The following is a 17531-nucleotide window of genomic DNA, read 5'->3' as shown; positions in this document are numbered from 1 at the left end:
CTGAGGCACGTCAAAAAACAAACAATATGGGATGAAAATTGCAAAGCTGCGATAGCGAAGAACCGAAACTCAATGCACCGAAAGTGGCCGGCTGTGGCGCCGCCAAGCGCAGATTTTCTTTGCCTTCCACAATGAGTGGAGGTAATTCTGAACGGCATTTTGCCGATAATTTTCTATATGCTGGTTTCCTCGCGTCTCTTTTTTTCTGGTACTTTTGCTTTTTGCTACATATGACACGTTCATTTATCAGGTTTTGTTGCAGGTCAGGCAACATTAGGTGATACCAGCGAGGCCGAGTTGCGAGTTGCACCAGCCAAGCGTTTCAAGGTGGGAGATCATGTGAGTGGCTTTCTTTCTGGTTACGCGAATAACGGAAGCGAACGTCAGATGCTTCATGCAGGACATGAAAAGAAAATCGAAAGCACACAAGGTTTTCCAGATGAAGGACCTATCAGCGGAAACTAATGATGTCGCTAAACTGACCGATTACCCTTCAGAAATGCTACTACTCTCCCCGTAATATTTTCTTCCGCACTGTTGCCAAGGCTGCGCGTAAAACACAGCAGGCCTTTCCCTGCTCTACAAGATCGAATAATCAGGCCCGTAATAAAGATTTATTTTTTCTTTGCTTTTTCATTGAATTTTGTTTCCATGAGTGCGCTCTCATGCTTGTCTTTTCTGTTGCTAAGAGAAGTGTTATTCCCTGGCCTGTAGGGAAGGTGAGGGTCTACGAAGGATGCGTATTGTGGTTGTAAGCTAATACCCCAGTTAAGTGTGCAAGTTAAAGTGCACTAACAGAGAGTGCACTTCGCAGCTCGAAAGACACTTTACTCTATGCAGTGCTAAACGGGAAATCGGAGTGCACTCGAATTAGCACTCCTTGGTATGGAACTGGCAACAAAATCATATTTGAAAAAAATACATTGGAACCTCCAAGCATGAAGTTCAGTGAACTGATGTTTAAAGTAGTAAAACACACAAAAAATGCCTAATATTTGACACCGGGCCATGATTCAGGGACCCCGCATCAACAAACACCATAAACAACCACCACCACCCCTTAACTGAAAATGGCGTGGCCGCAGTGCCGCACCGCGCTTAATTGGGAAGTTGCGTACTCGGTTACATCATGTTTTTGTTATCAGATATAACAAACGTCGCTATATAGAACAATTTCTCAAATAAAAATATGTACAAAGCACGTAAAATGACCTTGTATACGTATCCTATTACATAATACATTCGTGACGAAGAAATCTGCGGGCGAGGCTACCCACTCGGCCCTCAAAGTCTGTTTTGCTAACGCACTCCGACTTCAGTGCACACTTTGGCAAATACACTTATGTTAAGCTGTTCAGCAGCGGTAGAGTGCACATTTAGTAAGTGATACTCGCCGTAAGTGCACTTTATTTTGGGCGCTTGACGGGGGTATGAGGCTGCATTCTGTAAGGCTCCAATATGTATTTCAATTGCGTTAACGCGAGGAGTCGGGCTAGTTTGTGCGTGTTGTTGGTAAACAGGAATCGAACACAGACGAGGACGGCAGAGAAGAATGCAAAACATTGTGAATGATAGCGCACCAAGAATTCTGGACTAGGTAGCATGGACAGCCATGACCAGTATGAAAGGGGCCAAATTTCTCTCGTAAAAGTGCCAATATTCTCAGTATTTGTCTATTGAATATTAGGACGACCTTTGGATGCATCCAGAGTAAAACTGGTTAGAAACTGAAAAAAAAACAACTGTGCTTATCAATCATAAATATGGAGTATTTTTTTAATGATTGCTCATGTTTTGTTCCCTCTCATACTGTCTCTGACTGTACATGACCAAAAACATAAAGCAAGAAATTGGCAGGGATTTCAGTGTGCATATGGCGCCGCTGGGGAGCCTCCGCGTCAAATTGCGGAGGCGTAACCGCGGTCTCCGAAATCAGCTTCCATGCAACAGCGCGCTTTGTCGCAGTTGGCAATTGTTTGCTGCCTCCTGTTAGAGACACCGTTTCAAACGCTCACCTGGTTATAAGAGAGAAAGGATCCGCCGCGTTGGCTCAGTGGTCAAGAGGCTAGACTTCCGAAACCAAGGATCCAGGACCGAACCCGAGCGATTGCAATCCGCTCTGATGATCCTTTTTCTGCGAAAGCTCTACAAGAGGTTATGGTGTTCAGAAGCTATATTACTCTATTGGCCGGCGAACTTGAAAGTTCCGTTGGCGATACTGGCGCGTTGAAGCTGCTATATTAGACTTGGTTTGAATTACCCATGGAAGGTCACGTGGTTTTGAGCTCAAGGAACAGCTTAGCCAATCACAGCGAGGGCACAAACAAGATCGGGCAATATTCTTGGTCGGTAGGGGTGAGCTTTGGCACTAAAAGCATCGACAGAAGAAAATAAGAGTACGAAGCAAAATCAGGTGCCATAAAGGGCAAATTTTCGAGGCTTGTCACGCTGACTGAAAGGGTGTTGACATAATTGTCAATAAAATGTCCGATCTAATACACTTCTTTACGCTGGCGCGTGAATTATTTGGCTGCGTAGAAAATAAACAGCGGTGTTTTGAAATTTTTGGCTAACATCGCCTGGGTGTTCCTGAGCGTGTACAATTCCGCGTACAGTTGCCATAGCTACTCTGAACGGCAGCCGTTGCCGTGAAACCAAAGTGGCGAGTGGAACACGGCATACAAAACAGATACTTCATCAGACGGGTTTTCCTTTCTTGCCGCTTCTGAGGCGCTGTGCACTCGTAAAGCATCACTAACGAACATTCATTTAGCGCCGGAGTTCCCTTTTTTAACAAATTGTGACGCAACCGTTCTGCGTGCAGCGTTACGTTTGCAGACATGCCATTTCGCTGCCTGATTGGCATGAATCTGCTAGTATGCGTTCATCACCTTCACACACACACACACACACACACACGCACGCACGCACGCACGCACGCACGCACACACACACACACACACACACACACACACACACACACACACACACACACACACACACACACACACACACACACACACACACACACACACACACACACACACACACACACACACACACACACACACACACACACACACACACACACACACACACACACACACACACACACACACACACACACACACACACACACACACACACACACACACACACACACACACACACACACACACACACACACACACACACACACACACACACACACACACACACACACACACACACACACACACACACACACACACACACACACACACACACACACACACACACACACACACACACACACACACACACACACACACACACACACACACACACACACACACACACACACACACACACACACACACACACACACACACACACACACACACACACACACACACACACACACACACAAACGGCGGGTGGCGCACAGAATAGCCTTGGCCGATGCCTAACCACCGCCGCAGCTGGCCGACGTCGAGCGCTCACCGAACCGTTTGGCATAACGTCACACCGCGCGCCTAGCCGCCTCGACGCCGCTTGGCTCGTGACGTCGTTGTGTCCGCCTCCTATCGCTTCACCAGCTCTGTCATATAAGCGATCGGGGGATTGAAAATGGGAGTTCGCGTGCGTCCCAGTTGAGGGCACGTATGGGTAGCGACAAGGCTGCCAAGCAGGAGGAGGATAGGAATCGACATCGGAAAAAGTCGAAAAGGAAACACCGGGCTCAGGAGACAAGAACGGCGTTCAGAACGACTATCTAATTGCAGTAGTGTGCCGCTGAGAGACGGGCACGTTTAGCGTCCCAGTCGAGAGCGAGTGCCTGGAATAAACTTTACTTGATTGAACTGGATTTGATTAGATTAGATTGATTTGGATTGGATTAGATAAGACTAGATTGGATTGGATTACCCTGGATTGGATGGGATTAGATTGGATTGGAGAGGTGTAGACAGCCTAGCGCCAGGTAAACATGTTTTCGCTACGCATATCCTGGCCTAGCTGAGCTGAGTCCCGGCCAATTTTTCTTTTGCCTTTGTGCCAGTACTCTGCGCGCGTAGGATCTGCAGGGACTGTATTTGTCCCTGGAAAGGCTAGCGATCTTTGCAGACAGCTGAGTATGTGCCACAAAACGCAACGCAATACAACAATTGAAAAATGTAACTTCTTCACGATGTGCATGGGAGTAGCGCATTTGCTTCAGCTACCTCAATATGACTTGAAATCGTTAATAGGAAAGTTGAGGAGCCATCAAGCACCAGAAAGTATGTATGAAAGTGGCTTCAGGAATGAATGTTTTTATATGTTGCTTGAATAGGGTCGAAAGAACCAACGAAATTTTCAGAGTAAGCTTGTGAACGGTTGGCAGGCTGGCAACTTGCACTGTCTCCAGATATGCTTTGATCACAGTATACGCCACATTTGTTTCTTGCAGATGTTATTTCTCACATCACTTTCCTACTCATTGGGCTGCTATGTTTTTTTTTTTTTTTTTTTTTAAATACGTAGCTCAAAAGGAAGTGGGTTATTTGCAGCTGTAGGGCAAATACAGCCAAAAAGGGAGGCGTTCTTCCCTGGTATCGCGGAGTTGCAATATACAAACTAGTGCATATTCTGCTTGAATGGTACGGTATTATATACAAAAATATGAGGTCATAAGAAAAAGATGTCTGTGGAGTATCAGGTGTTTAACTGTTAAACAGGACACGCTTTTGCTACAGTATAGTTACTGGGGCTGACTGGTGCATGTCTGTAAGAGATTGATCATCGCAAACGGCCGATATCAGGAAAATGAGCTAGGATACTACTTCTAGGCCAAATAAGCGATTCATGCATAGTACAACTTTGTTAAGTTTAGAGGGGTATAATAAAAAGTTTCAATTTCAGAGATACAATAACGTTTTGAATTTTTATGGGGAGGAGCTCCTCATACAGCATATTTAGTGTAAATTGTTTGGCGGAAACAAAGCGTAAAATGCTTGCTCGGGTGCGAATAGCAAATTATATCCTTGACGCTGATAATAAGTTATAGAGACTGGTGCTACACGCACTTTTTTTAGAGGTTTCGCCAGTGCATACTGATGTTGTCAGAAACTCAATATGACGAAGAGTTTGAAAAACAGAATGTTAGCAGTCACTTATGCTTTTGTAAAACCAGGACATTAAAACGGTAAGCGTGCGGGTTAAATGTTTAGCAGGTCTGTTTACTGTCAAGGAATGGAAGAGTTTACGCGAAGGAAAACGACAGCGTACATTCAGGGAAGGACAGGGACGTGAACGAGCAAAGAAGGCGATGCAGCTGTGGGTCATTGTGCTGTGCAGTTGATAACTCTTCCACGTCCACTGGTGAGTCGAACGTCATGGCACCGACACTGAAAACTGCATCAGCAGCAGCATTTTCCGGTCATAGACGTGAGAGAGATCCACTGTAAACTCTGAGATAAAGGACAGTTGGCGAATCTCCCGTTCTGTGTGGATGCTGTGATTTCCTTGGAAGACAAGCGTCGAGGGCTTATGATCTATAACGACGTAAAAGTTCCAACCCTTCAGAAAGTGGCGGATGTGCTTGATGGAGAGGTGCACCGCGAGGAGTTTTCGACCAAAGGTGCTGTACGTAGCCACTGGTGGCTTTAGCTTTTGCGAGAAAAACCTAGAGGCTGTCAGCTAGAGACGAGCTGCTCAAGTACTGCGCCGACTGAAATGCAAGATGCATCAGTGACAAGACGCAGGGGAGTGTCAAGACCCGCCGGGGCGGCGCACTGGTTACGGCCCTGGACTACTCTTCCCAAGGATGCGGGATCGAATCCCGGCCTCGGCGGGCGCTTTTCTATGGAGGTGAAAAGCAAGGCGCCCGTGTGCTGTACGATGTCACTGCACGTTAAAGAACACTAGGTGGTCGAAATTTCCGGAGTTCCCATTACGGCTTCTCTCATAGCCCGACTGGCTTTGGGACGTTAAACCCCACAAACCAAACCAACCAAACCAGGGGAGCGTCAAGAGCGGGATATATTAGCAAAGGGGCGTCTGTGAGCGCCTTCTTCGCAGCAGCGAATACAGCTGCAGTGTCATTAGCACACTCAAGTGTCGCAGCTGGATCTTTTTTGGCAGCCAAAAGGTCGGTTAGAAGCTTCAGGAAATTGGCACACTTGGGGAGAAAGCGCCGGTGAAAGTTCAGAAGGCCCATGAATTCTCTGAGCTTCTTAAGTGAAGTAGGGGTGGAAAATCTTGAACGACCTTTACTTTGCTGTCGAGAGGCAGATATCTTCTGCAGTGACAGAATGGCCGAGAAACTAAATTGCAGCGACGCCGAAAAGGAACTTGTCCGAACTGATAACGAGGCCGTATTCATCAATGCGCTAGAAAAGTGCGCGCAGGTGAGCTGCGTGCTGATCCTCGGAGGAGCTTGCGACGAGGACATCATCGATGTAGGCGAACACGAAGTCGAGGCCTCGCGTAACCTCGTTCATTGTTCGCTGAAACTTCTGGGCAGCGTTGCGAAACCTAAAGGCATCCTCACATGCTCCAAGATGCCGAATGGCGTGGTAATAGCCGTTTTCAGAATATCAGCGGGCTCCACGTTTTAGAGAAGTTTTATGAGAAGTCCTATATGTGAGGGAATGGATACCGATCTGGTAAGGTGTGAGCATTGGTGGTGCGGTAATCTCCACATGACCTCCAGTCGTCCGGATCTTTATTTGGTACCATGTGAAGTTGCGATGCCCAGTTGCTGTAAGAAGGGCGCACAATGCCTAGTTCAAGCATGTGTTTAAACTCGCGGCGAGCGACAGTGAGGCGTCCTCCAGACAGGCGGCGAGGGCGAGCAAACACAGGTGTTCCAGAGGTCACGAGATGGAGGAACTTCGTCTCCTGTCTGGTGATACACCGCAAGTGGAAATGTGCCTCAGCCTGGAGTAGCCAGGCACGAGGGCCGTTGGGCCAAAATGGTGTCAGGTTGATTGGTTGAAATGCGGCCAACGAAGCGCCGCTATGCCGAGAGTCCTGGGGTGGGTCGCCGGCTGTAGGAGGGGTGGAAAAGCCAGCGGAATTCATGTAGGAGGGCGTGGTTGCGTGGTCTATGCCGGGTCACCATATATACCAGAGCGAAAACGAGGGATAACCAGGTCCAGCAGCGTTTGGTTTCTAACTGTTCTTTTATTGCGCTGCTCGCGCTAAGGAGCCTAGTGCCAACCTCTTCTTCTTTTCCACTGGCGTGCCGTGGCTTGCGACAAGCGGAAAGAGGGACACTGCAAGTACATAGCTGGTTTGCATGTAGGCTGTAGGCTGAAAGGATATATACAGCGTTTGATAAATTCCTGGTTGTTTCGGCAGGGTGAGCTTGTTCGGGTCATTTAGATTTCTTGTATGAGCCAAATTCTAGACAACTTGTACTCTTATCGCCATTTAATTAGCGGTCATTTTGCGAACACTATCTGAACGTTATCAAAGAGTTTTTAATTTAAATTTCACAACTACAGCCGCGACAGTAATTTTACCGCATAGGAGCTCTTTTCATTTTTCATTCTTCCCTCTCGGAGCATTATACCCTTGCTGCTGCGGTGACAATGCTGAGATGTACTTTACGCTTTTCTTTATGAGCTTATATATTTATATATTTGTTTGTAAATGAGAGAATATTTATCTACGAAATAGTCTTGAAGGCTAACCAGTGACACGATTCTGTAAGCGGGTGCAAGTTGCACGTATTTAACCATATGTAACCGCAATCACAAGTGGTGCTTTGTGCGTCTGCGTGTACAAATATTTTCGACCTTTATTTTACAGATTTACAGGATGGCTCGCTCTCCTAGAGGCAAATGCATTATAATCAATAATAATGAGTTCGGAGACCATGCCCAGGAGCGAGAGGCTTCTGAACTTGATGTACGCCGCATGAAGATGCTCTTCACGGCGCTGCACTTTGAGTGCACTGAGCACAGGAATCTCTCTGTCAGTGTAAGTTACCATGTTTTTGGCCTTGCTCGCCTGCTTCATCTCATATATTTGCCTACATGACGTTTTCTTAAGCAATTTTTTTCTAGATCAAGTACGAGCTGCGTTTTGGAATGTCAGTGAAACCACAGAATCTCGTCGGCTGTGCGACATGATTGTTCAGCGAAAACTTTAGGTTTATAAACTTAGCCATCAGACCGCAACTACGAAACCTGTTGTCATCTTCCGTCTGGGAATTCAATATTGTAACGGGTATTGCGCTAAACGTCCAGGCGACGCCCTGAGCCTAGAAGACTGCCGAAGTTCGAAAGTGATCCGAGCAGCGGTCTGAGCGCGGTTCCAGGCAACCAACTTCGTCGTCTACGCCAACCAGCAACCACTTCGTCTACGCCAACTAGCCACTGATTGTCTCCGCTTCGTCGTCGGCTATAGCTTGTATCAATATTGAATAAGGTGATTTGTGTTGTTTCAACTAAGGAAAATTGCATAAATGATTTATTTCCAGGCGGATGCCTCATACGCGCCATTGCAGGAAGGAGCTAGAAGGGAATATAGGAGGAAAAGAGAAACTGCCATCGCAGTAGAAGGCTCCTAGAACAATTTGTCATTTGATGTTATTTACGTGCGCTGACATCAATCACTACGTAATGGAGTATCCTGCATTTAGCCTCCATTAAAATAATGCATCATGTCAAGTTTTCCAGAAGTAAACCTAATACGGATGTTTTAGCTTCCCGAGGCAGATGCCTTGCACCCAGTCCTATTGCACAAAAGGCACCTGTCTGACTGTATAATCGCCGGAACATCTTTTTATCTAGGAGTGTCCATCTCGTGCGAATGTTTGAATGAAAGAAGATTTCCTTGCCGCTGGGCTTCTAGAAAAGAAAATTATCTGTTGCCTCATCCCTCTTATCCAAAGATGTACACTTCATTTCCCGAAGGAATGCCACCAGACGGCTATGACATTTTGTGATAAACTGTTTGATCACCACTAAGTCAGTACATTGTTTTATGTTGTGTCCCAGTTGTGCCCCTCCACAACCGCTCAAAACGCCTAATATACATGACAGATCTTCGCTCCACTCATCAAAACGCGGAATAAGCTAACGTGCGCTAATCGCAGGTAAAGCAAGAGACAGGGACACGGTGTTCTCAAGACCATCCGCCAGCTTCAGCAATCTTTAATTAGAGCTGCAGTCTTTCTTCCTCAGCCTATCGTTACCATGCACGTTCCCGTCGATCCTGTTCAGCAAGCGCCTTAGCGCGGTCGCACTCCTGTGTACGTTCCTATTCAAATCACAATTAGGCATGCTCAGGTTCCGGTGCCGGCGCTTCGCCTTCTTTCTCCTGCTCGGCTGAAACCCACGTACGCAGTTCAGCGCTCTGATGTCTTAAGCGTTCACCTAGTGTGAGTGATTCATCCGAGATCTCATGATTCCTTTCTATTACACACTTTCATAAAACGAATGCACGGCTTCGTCCTGTCGCGGACACCAATTTTTCATAATTTCTTAGAGCAGGCGAAGACGGCTATCGCGAGCATGTTCTGCAATAATGCGGCCTGATCAGAATCAAAGAAACGAATCCATGTTTATAAGGTGAAGCCAATAACGATACTCTTCAGTACATACCTAACATATTGCAAAGTTGGTAACACCGGACGCCAAAACGCCTTTCGGAAAACCGACAAAAAGAAAATTGTTCACCATTTCACGAGTACTCGTGGTCAACAGGTGCACGCTGCGTTCGTGGCCTGGTCGAAAGCATGTAGGGTGTCCGAAATGTCGGTGCGAAAACGTCGACGATGCGGCGATAAACTGCTCCGACGGTGAGAAACGCAGTCGACGAGGGCGCGTGAAGAATAGCTGGACACCCACACGAGGCCGGCAATGACGAATCGTTGAGAGTTAAAACATCAAAGGCTGTGGAGGGGAAATACGGCAGAGGCCTAGCGCCGGCGATTGGAGGAAAACGGAGTGCTGCAGTAACCGGTATGCTGTCGACGGCTGAGAGTTGAGCATGCGGTCATACTGGACGGCTCATAGCTGCTGCATCCGTTCCCTTGTGGTAGCTTTGCGAACAAATTCCTCTACAGGGGTAAAGAGAGGCTGCGGAAACACCAGCAAAGAACTGCTTCTTTACATTGTACAATAAAACAACTGTTTTTGGTTTCGGCCATGGTCGGTTCAGGGCGTAAAAGTGGGGTCCTGTTCGCAACCAACATCATGACGCTTTCGCTGGGGCTGTGAACTCGGCACTGGGAAGCCTGTTCAGCCTTTTCTTTCCTCTTAATCAAGCAATAGCTGACTACGAAATCCTTGCCAAATCGTGGAGGTCGACTAATGATTTTCGAACCACATCTTGGTGGAGTCCTCAAGAGCGAAGTACTAATTTCGCAAATTACGGTGACCGTTACAGTCGTTGTAGGCGGCTACATGGTCGTAGCGGTGTAGCCAATCTTGAACATTTGAAAGGGGTCGCCATAGAAGGATCTTGGAATGCATGGCTGAATGCATGGCTAATGGATGGAGGAACCTGTGGCGCCCTGTAGATAACTAGTTTGAGCAGCCGTTGTGACGGGCATTTTTCAGCGGGAAGACTCAGGTACGCATTCCATTCGGGTGGAATGCCTTGCAGGCGGCATCTTGTCCCATGAGCGGTGGGTGGGGTGGTGTCTTGACTACGCTGGTTGCTTCCGTCCGGGTAAAAGGGCATATTTGTACCAGCACCTACACCAATTTCACGGATGAGAATAGGGAAAGCAGAGGTTAGGCGGCCTCCAGTCACTGAAGTTCTTCGCTCTCTTTGTCTTTCAACCAGGAAGCCGCACCGATGACAAACAAAAACTGATGCCACTCAGATAGTTCCACAATGCATGTGGCAGTATTTTACAATTTGAATGTTCACTGCGAAATTATTTTGTCAACCGTCTTTTTTTTGTGACATTCTGGAGCAGTCGTGTAACAGCATCACGGCCATTTATGTGCATTTATTCTTCAGAGCCCAATTATTTTGTGTGCGGTTACCATTTTCTCATAATTTTTAAGGCAAAATCAAATAGACGCTTTCACTGATATTGTTAAAGTCTTGTAAGTTTTGGATATCGGGAACTAAATTGTATAGCTGATGTCTCTAACTTTTATGTGTAAAGAATTATAGTCATTGAAGGGACATTTATAGCCACGAGAAACTGAGAAAACAAAGTATGTCTGGTTTTCTCATAAAGAGCATATTTTTAGTTCAGCTTGCGCAACATATGAGTTCCTGCTGGAAGGCAAATTTTGAGCTTCCTAAATTAGTATATAACAAAAACATACGTAGGTTGTAAAATGCAAATGCGGGACGGCTTTGAAATCTATGTTTTGAGCTCTATATTACGAGGACATTATTAAAAGGATGCCAGCGAATGATCTAGCCATATCTTGAACTAAATACTTTGACCGCCAATCGCTGGAAACCATTTTAAACTGCCACGGAGGCTTAGTGATAAAGGAACACAATTTCTGATCCCGAGCGCCTGGTTTCTATCCAGACTACGGCGGCCTCAGTTCGATGGAGACACAAAGCAAGTAGCCCATGTCCTGTGCAATGTTAGTGCGCGCTGAAGGGCATCAGGTGGTCGAATGTATCGGCAACACATCTTTATGGCACCCCTAATGACCTGTGCAGCTTTGGCACGATGAACTCCGCAAATCAATCGAAACCGAGCGAATCAACTCGAAACCATTTTCTAAGGTCTTGCCCGAACTTTGAGACATGGAAATGTAGCACTAAATATTTGAGGAACCTGTAAGCATGCTTTCCCGTTTAGAAATTATTGCCGCAGAAGCCCCGTATTGAGGAATGCTCACGTTTCATCCCACAGACCATTCGTTAACCTGGACCTCTCTACAGGCCCCTCTGTTGCGGGCTGTCCACTTTTACATGTCTTGCTCACGGCGCACTTATGGCCTTCTAGTGCCATATCTGTTTGCTACTCTTGCTGGATGGCTTGAAACAAATTACGTGCATGTAATACCTAGCCAAGCATGCTGCATAAAGTGGAGTCTCTTACTCTAAGTGATGTGGTGGTTAGCGGGTAGTGAAGGAGTTTGATGCCAGCGCACAATGTAGGTATTGTGTTCTGCTACACTCCAGTTTTCTTTTGTCGCGCAGGAAATGGAGGCGTTACTGTCCCATGCAGCTTGCCAGGAGGAGCAGCAGGAAGTCGACTGTCTTGTGGTGATTCTTATGTCGCATGGGATTCAAGGCGAGATTTATGGGGCTGATGGCCATCTCCTAAACTTGCGTCATGACGTTTTTGAACTGTTCAGCGAGGAAAACTGCCCGCACCTTCAAGGGAAGCCAAAACTGTTCTTTGTGCAGTGTTCTCGTGCAGGTATGTGTTTCACTGCCGATTGTGGCGGTGGTGGTTGTGAAAACATTTATTATAATACATACAGGTATATACACTTGGTGGGATGCCTAGACAGGCACTCCATTGGCGTTTGCCGTAGCCCGGGCGCGCTGCGTTAAGACCTTTAGGGCCTCTAGGGTGCAGCAGCCGGACAGGGTTGCCTCCCAGTTCTCTCGGGTGGGGTTGGGGATAGGGGGCAAAGATGGGTTTTTCTGGCAGGCCCACACCATGTGGTAGGTGTCAGACACCTCCCTACAGTGCGAGCACAGCCCGTCGAATTGCGGATCAAAATGTTTTAGAATAACCGGGCACAACATTGTATTGGAGAGCAGGCGCAGGAGCACCCGCTAGTTAGCCTTCCCCAGCCCTTTGCACGGGGTGGGAAGAGTTTGGTGGGTAGATCTGTAATATTCACATATTTCTTTAAATTTGTAAACTGGGCTGAAATCAAAATCCTGGTCCGCGTTGGGTTCCGTTGGAAATGCCCGGAGAGAAAGTGCGCGGGTGGCGGCGTCGGCTGCCTCATTCCCTTGGAGACCTTGATGACCTGGAGCCCAAACGAGAGATCGGTACGCGGGATCCGAATCTCGACTGCAATTTTGGTATATGCGGTAAGCTAGGGGAGCAGTCCACCCTTGTTGGACGTTCCGAAAAGCCCCTCGCGAGTCGGTTATGATGTGTTTGGAGGAGGAGTCAGAGGCTTCGAGGGCGATGGCAACCTCTTCTGCGTGTGTTGGTGACTGGGCCTTGAACGTAAGGCCATCTACTGTTTTGCCCTTGTGGATGACCGCGGCTGTGTACCAACCCCTAGGGTTTGGGCCGGAGACGTCCACATAAAAACTCCTGGTTTGCTTCCATAATGGCGGTCCAAGGCTTCCGCCCGCGCCAGGCGCCGACCATTATGGTTCTCGTTGGACATGTTGGCGGGGAGAGGCCGCACATGGAGGGCGCGTCTCCATTTTTCGGGAATGCGACACCTCTCCTCTGTGAGTTGGGTGTGTAGGATGTGAAGTCGGACAAGAAGACGGCGACCCGACTCTGTCTTTGTTAGACGCGTGTACTGATTGGTGAGGTGGGCCTCCCGAAGCTCCTTGAAAGTATTCACCACACCCAGCGCCATGAGACGGCTGGTAGAGGTGGAGACTGGGAGGTCCAGTGCTCGTTTCATAATTTTACGGAGGATAACTTCGAGAGTATCCTCCTCCTGTTTCCGCAGGTGGAGGTAGGGAGTCGAATACAAGATTCGACTGGTCACGAATGCGTTCGCCAGCCGCAAAGCGTCCTTGCATCGTAACCCACCGCGCTTGTTGGAAACCCGGCGGACCATGCGGCCCACCTGGTCCGCCACCTGCCGGAGCTTGGCGAGTATTGTGTCGCATCGTCTCTGGTTGTGTATAAAGAGCCCAAGAACTCTGATTTCCTTAGATTCTTGAATGGGACCGCTCTGCAAGGTGAGATTGATTTGAGTCGAGCATGAGCGCGAGGGGCGCAGATGCACGAATTCAGATTTCTGCGGTGAGCATTGGAGACCACTGTCGCGGGCATAGCGGTCCACTATGCTAGCAGCCGTTTGAAGTCTCGTCTCCATGTCCCCCAGACGCCCTTGTGTGGCCCAGAGGGTGATGTCGTCGGCGTACAGCGCGTGCTGCACCCCTTCGACCGCACCCAACAGAGCAGGTAAGCGCATCATTGCAACGTTGAATAGCAGAGGGGACAGCACTGCGCCTTGTGGAGTGCCCCTCGTGCCGAGCAAAAAAGGTCCGTGTTCCTGATCCTGTATTCGGATATAAGACAGTCTGTCTGTGAGAAATTGTTTGATGTAGTTGAAAGTGTTCTTGCCACAGTGTGTTTGACTCAAGTGCGTGAGTATGACCTCGTGTGTTACATTGTCGAATGCCCCTTTGAGATCCAGGGCGAGGACGATTTTGTCGTTTCTTGTGCATGTGATGGGGTTCAATATTTCGCGGTCGATTTGGAGCAGGACATCCTGTGCGGATCTGTGTTGGCGAAATCCGAACATGGTGTCCGCTAAAGTGTTGTGTTCAAGGTACTCAGACAGCCGATCGCGCACCATTGTCTCCATCAATTCGCCCACATACGAGGTGAGAGAGATGGGTCGGAGGTTGTCCGTGTCGACTGGTTTCCCAGCTTTGGGAATAAAGGTGACGAGAGCCGTCTTCCATTCAAGGGGAAGGGGGGTTTCCCCTGTCCAGATTGCATTGATATAGTCAAGAAGGGACTGGTGCGCCGTGTCAGGGAGGTTCGCCAGAAGTTTAACGGTGACCTTGTCCCTGCCTGGCGCAGTGCCCTTCTTCATTTTGGCCAGACTGGCCCGCAGATCGTGGAGCCGGAATGGGTTATCCAACTCCGAGATTTCCCTGCCTGCATAGGAATAGGCCGATCCGCGGGGCTCCTGAATTGTGCACAGGTAGCGATCGCGTAGCTCCACTGCCAGCTGCATTGTGTTTCCTTGGAATGAGTGCATGGCTTTGTGTAGGTGTTTTTGCGTTTCCGTGCGTGTCTGTGTTGGATTGATGAGGGCTCGGAAGAGCCGCCACGTGTTACGGCTCGACATTTGCCTCGCCGCCGTGTTGCAACGGTCCACCCAGTTAGAGTCAGCGAGTTGGGCCGCGTACTCTGCTGCCTGCCTGGTGAGACCCGCAATGCGAGCTTTCAGCTTCTTGTGTTTCTGACGCTTCCAGCGGCGCGTGAGGCCCCGGCGTGCTTCCCAGAGATGCAGGAGGTGGTTGTCCACGTCCGTAACTACCTCTGTGAACTGTATTTGTTTCTCATGGGAGTGAAGGTGCGCCATGACTTACTGGGACCAGGTCGTGTAGCCCTGCTCTGTGGTGTTCGTGTTAGTTTCTGTTGGGAAATTTTGGCGAAAGGTAGTCCAATCGGGGATGCGGGCTTTCGTTGTGGGGCGCTTCAGGGGGCGTGTGTATACTGTTGTGTTGAGGATACAGTGGTCGCTACTGAGGGTCTCCTCGGTGTTGATCCAGTCTGCGTGTCTTATGTTGCGAGTGAAGGTGAGGTCCGGGCATGTGTCTCGGGTCACCGAGTTGCCTGCGCGGGTGGGAAATGCTGGGTCGGTGTGGAGGGTGAGGCCCAATGTGGACGCCAGTTCTGCCAGCATGCGTCCACGCACTTCCTCCTTACGATAGCCCCATAGCTGGCTAGGGGCGTTGAAGTCACCCACAATCAGCAGGGTATCACGACCCGCCTCTTTAAGCGCACGGCTAAAGAGGTCCGCGAAGGTCACTCGCTTCATTTTCGGGGAGCAGTATACGTTAAGCACGTGCAGGGCAGAATCCGATCGCCTAAGAGGGAGGATCCTCACCATCATGTATGAATAGGGTATGTTGAGATCGAGGTCAATTTCGGTGGCTGTGTATGATTTGTGCACGAGGAGACACGACAAAGGGTCATGCTGGAACGTCGCGTAATTAGTCAAGATTGTGGCGCGGCCGTCTAGAAAGGAGGGTTGCGTACAGCCTAATGTTAATGTTATAATTATCTATGAGTCATTTCTAATGACCTTAATCACAATACATCGCCATATTTGGTTCTTTAGTTTCCTTCTCTGCTAAACTGGCACCGTCATTTGAGCGATTTAAGCTTATGCGGTCTTTAATATGCGTCACTGTAAGACTAATGCTTCAATAAAATGTTTCGAGTCGTGAAGAAGGCAGAAGACATATCGTTCTTGCATTATTTTTCGTATTGCATTTGCTTCTAGCTAATATGGTTGTTATAATATATAGAAACACATCGCAGTATTCAAGTTTGCTGTGGTCGTTGGAGTCTTTTTAGTCGGCTACCCAGACATAGCGGTGGAGCCAATATTGAACATTTCAAAGGGGCCGCCATAGAAGGATCTTGGAATGCGTGGCTGATGGGTGATCAACGAGGAACCTGCTGCGCCCAGTAGATCACTAGCTTGAGGGGTGATTGTGATGGGCAGTCTGTCCGGGGGAGGAGTCGGGTACGCATTCGATTCGGGTGGAATGCCTTGCAGGCGGCATCTTGTGCGACGAGTGGTGGGTGGGGTGGTGTATCGACTACACTGGTTGCATCCGTCTGGGAAAAAGGGCAAATGCACCAGCACCTGCACCAATTTTACGGATGAGAATAGAGAAAGCAGAAGTTAAGCAGCTTGCAGTCTCTAAAACCTTTCAGCCTCTTCGCCTTTCCATGAGGAAGGCACACCGATGACAAAATCTGATGCCACTCAGAACGTTCGACAATGCATGTGGCAGTATGTTACAATTTTGATGTTTACTTTTAAATTACTTTGTCAACCATTTCTTTTTGTGACCATCTGGAGCAGTAGTGTGGCAGCATCAAGAACGTTTATGTACATTTATTCTTCAGAGCCCTATTATTTGGGGTGGGGTAACCGTTTCCTCATAATTTATTAGGCAAAATCAAATAAACGTTCACACTGATCTTATTCAAAGCCTCGAAATTTTTGGATATTGGAAGTAAGATGAATAGCTGATGTCTCTTTAAACTTTATAGGTAAAGAATAACATTCTTTGGAGGGACGTTTATAGCAACAAGAAACTAAAAAACATAGTATGTCTAGTTTTCTCATAAAGCACATAAAGTATATATAGTGATTGGTAGATGCCCCTTAATACTTTGCAGTCATTATTACCAGTATTTCAGAAATAAATTTAGTATATTTTCATTTATGCGAGATCTATTCATAATCGTAATTAAATGTAAGTAATGAACGAATTAGTGTTACTTGAGCTAGGTTTGAATAAAAATTAGAAGGGTTCAGCGCTGCTGAACCGAATATGGAACGAAAGCATTAGCTGCGGGTGATTGAACGTTTTTCTACTTTTTCTTCGTCTTCTTAGCGGCTGTTCAAGGTCATTCGTGTCTGCGGACACGGACTACGCGACGGGATGAAACCTGGTGTAGTATTGCTTTAGAAATAAAACAAAGTACGACTAATGCTATGATTTGGGTGATGTAGAGGATTAAGCGTCTGACACAGCTCAACGATTGTATCACTGGGTTTTCATATTGCGATAATATGATGAAGGTTATACACAGGGAAGTAAAATGTGCAAGTTTCTCTTTGATCGGCCTGCGAAGGACGAAAAGAATAACGTAGTCGATGAATAAAGAATGTTCGCAGAAATCCTGTGTAACCGACATTTCGGTGCCCTGTACACAA

At 47.8% G+C, this 17531-nt stretch overlaps 1 protein-coding gene across 4 annotated transcripts in view; it reads left to right on the top strand.

The window, feature by feature from the left end:
• The window catches only part of LOC146195378 (caspase-2-like), a 40268-nt gene that overhangs the window by 15586 nt on the left and 7151 nt on the right, over positions 1-17531 (top strand). Inside the window, exons 3-6 of one of the 4 annotated variants that reach the window (XM_084597807.1) lie at positions 251-339; positions 7777-7947; positions 12100-12322; positions 13557-13701. In XM_084597807.1, coding sequence (XP_084453933.1) covers positions 251-339; positions 7777-7947; positions 12100-12322; positions 13557-13701 — 628 coding nt within the window. The remainder of the gene's footprint in view (positions 1-250; positions 340-7776; positions 7948-12099; positions 12323-13556; positions 13702-17531) is intronic. The other 3 variants (XM_084597805.1, XM_084597806.1, XM_084597808.1) reach the window with 3 other exon arrangements.

The sequence above is a fragment of the Amblyomma maculatum genome, chromosome 3 (assembly GCF_055883805.1).
Source record: "Amblyomma maculatum isolate TAMU_Amacu chromosome 3, ASM5588380v1, whole genome shotgun sequence".
Lineage (NCBI taxonomy): Eukaryota > Metazoa > Arthropoda > Arachnida > Ixodida > Ixodidae > Amblyomma > Amblyomma maculatum.
This window is presented reverse-complemented; position numbering and strand designations above follow the sequence as displayed.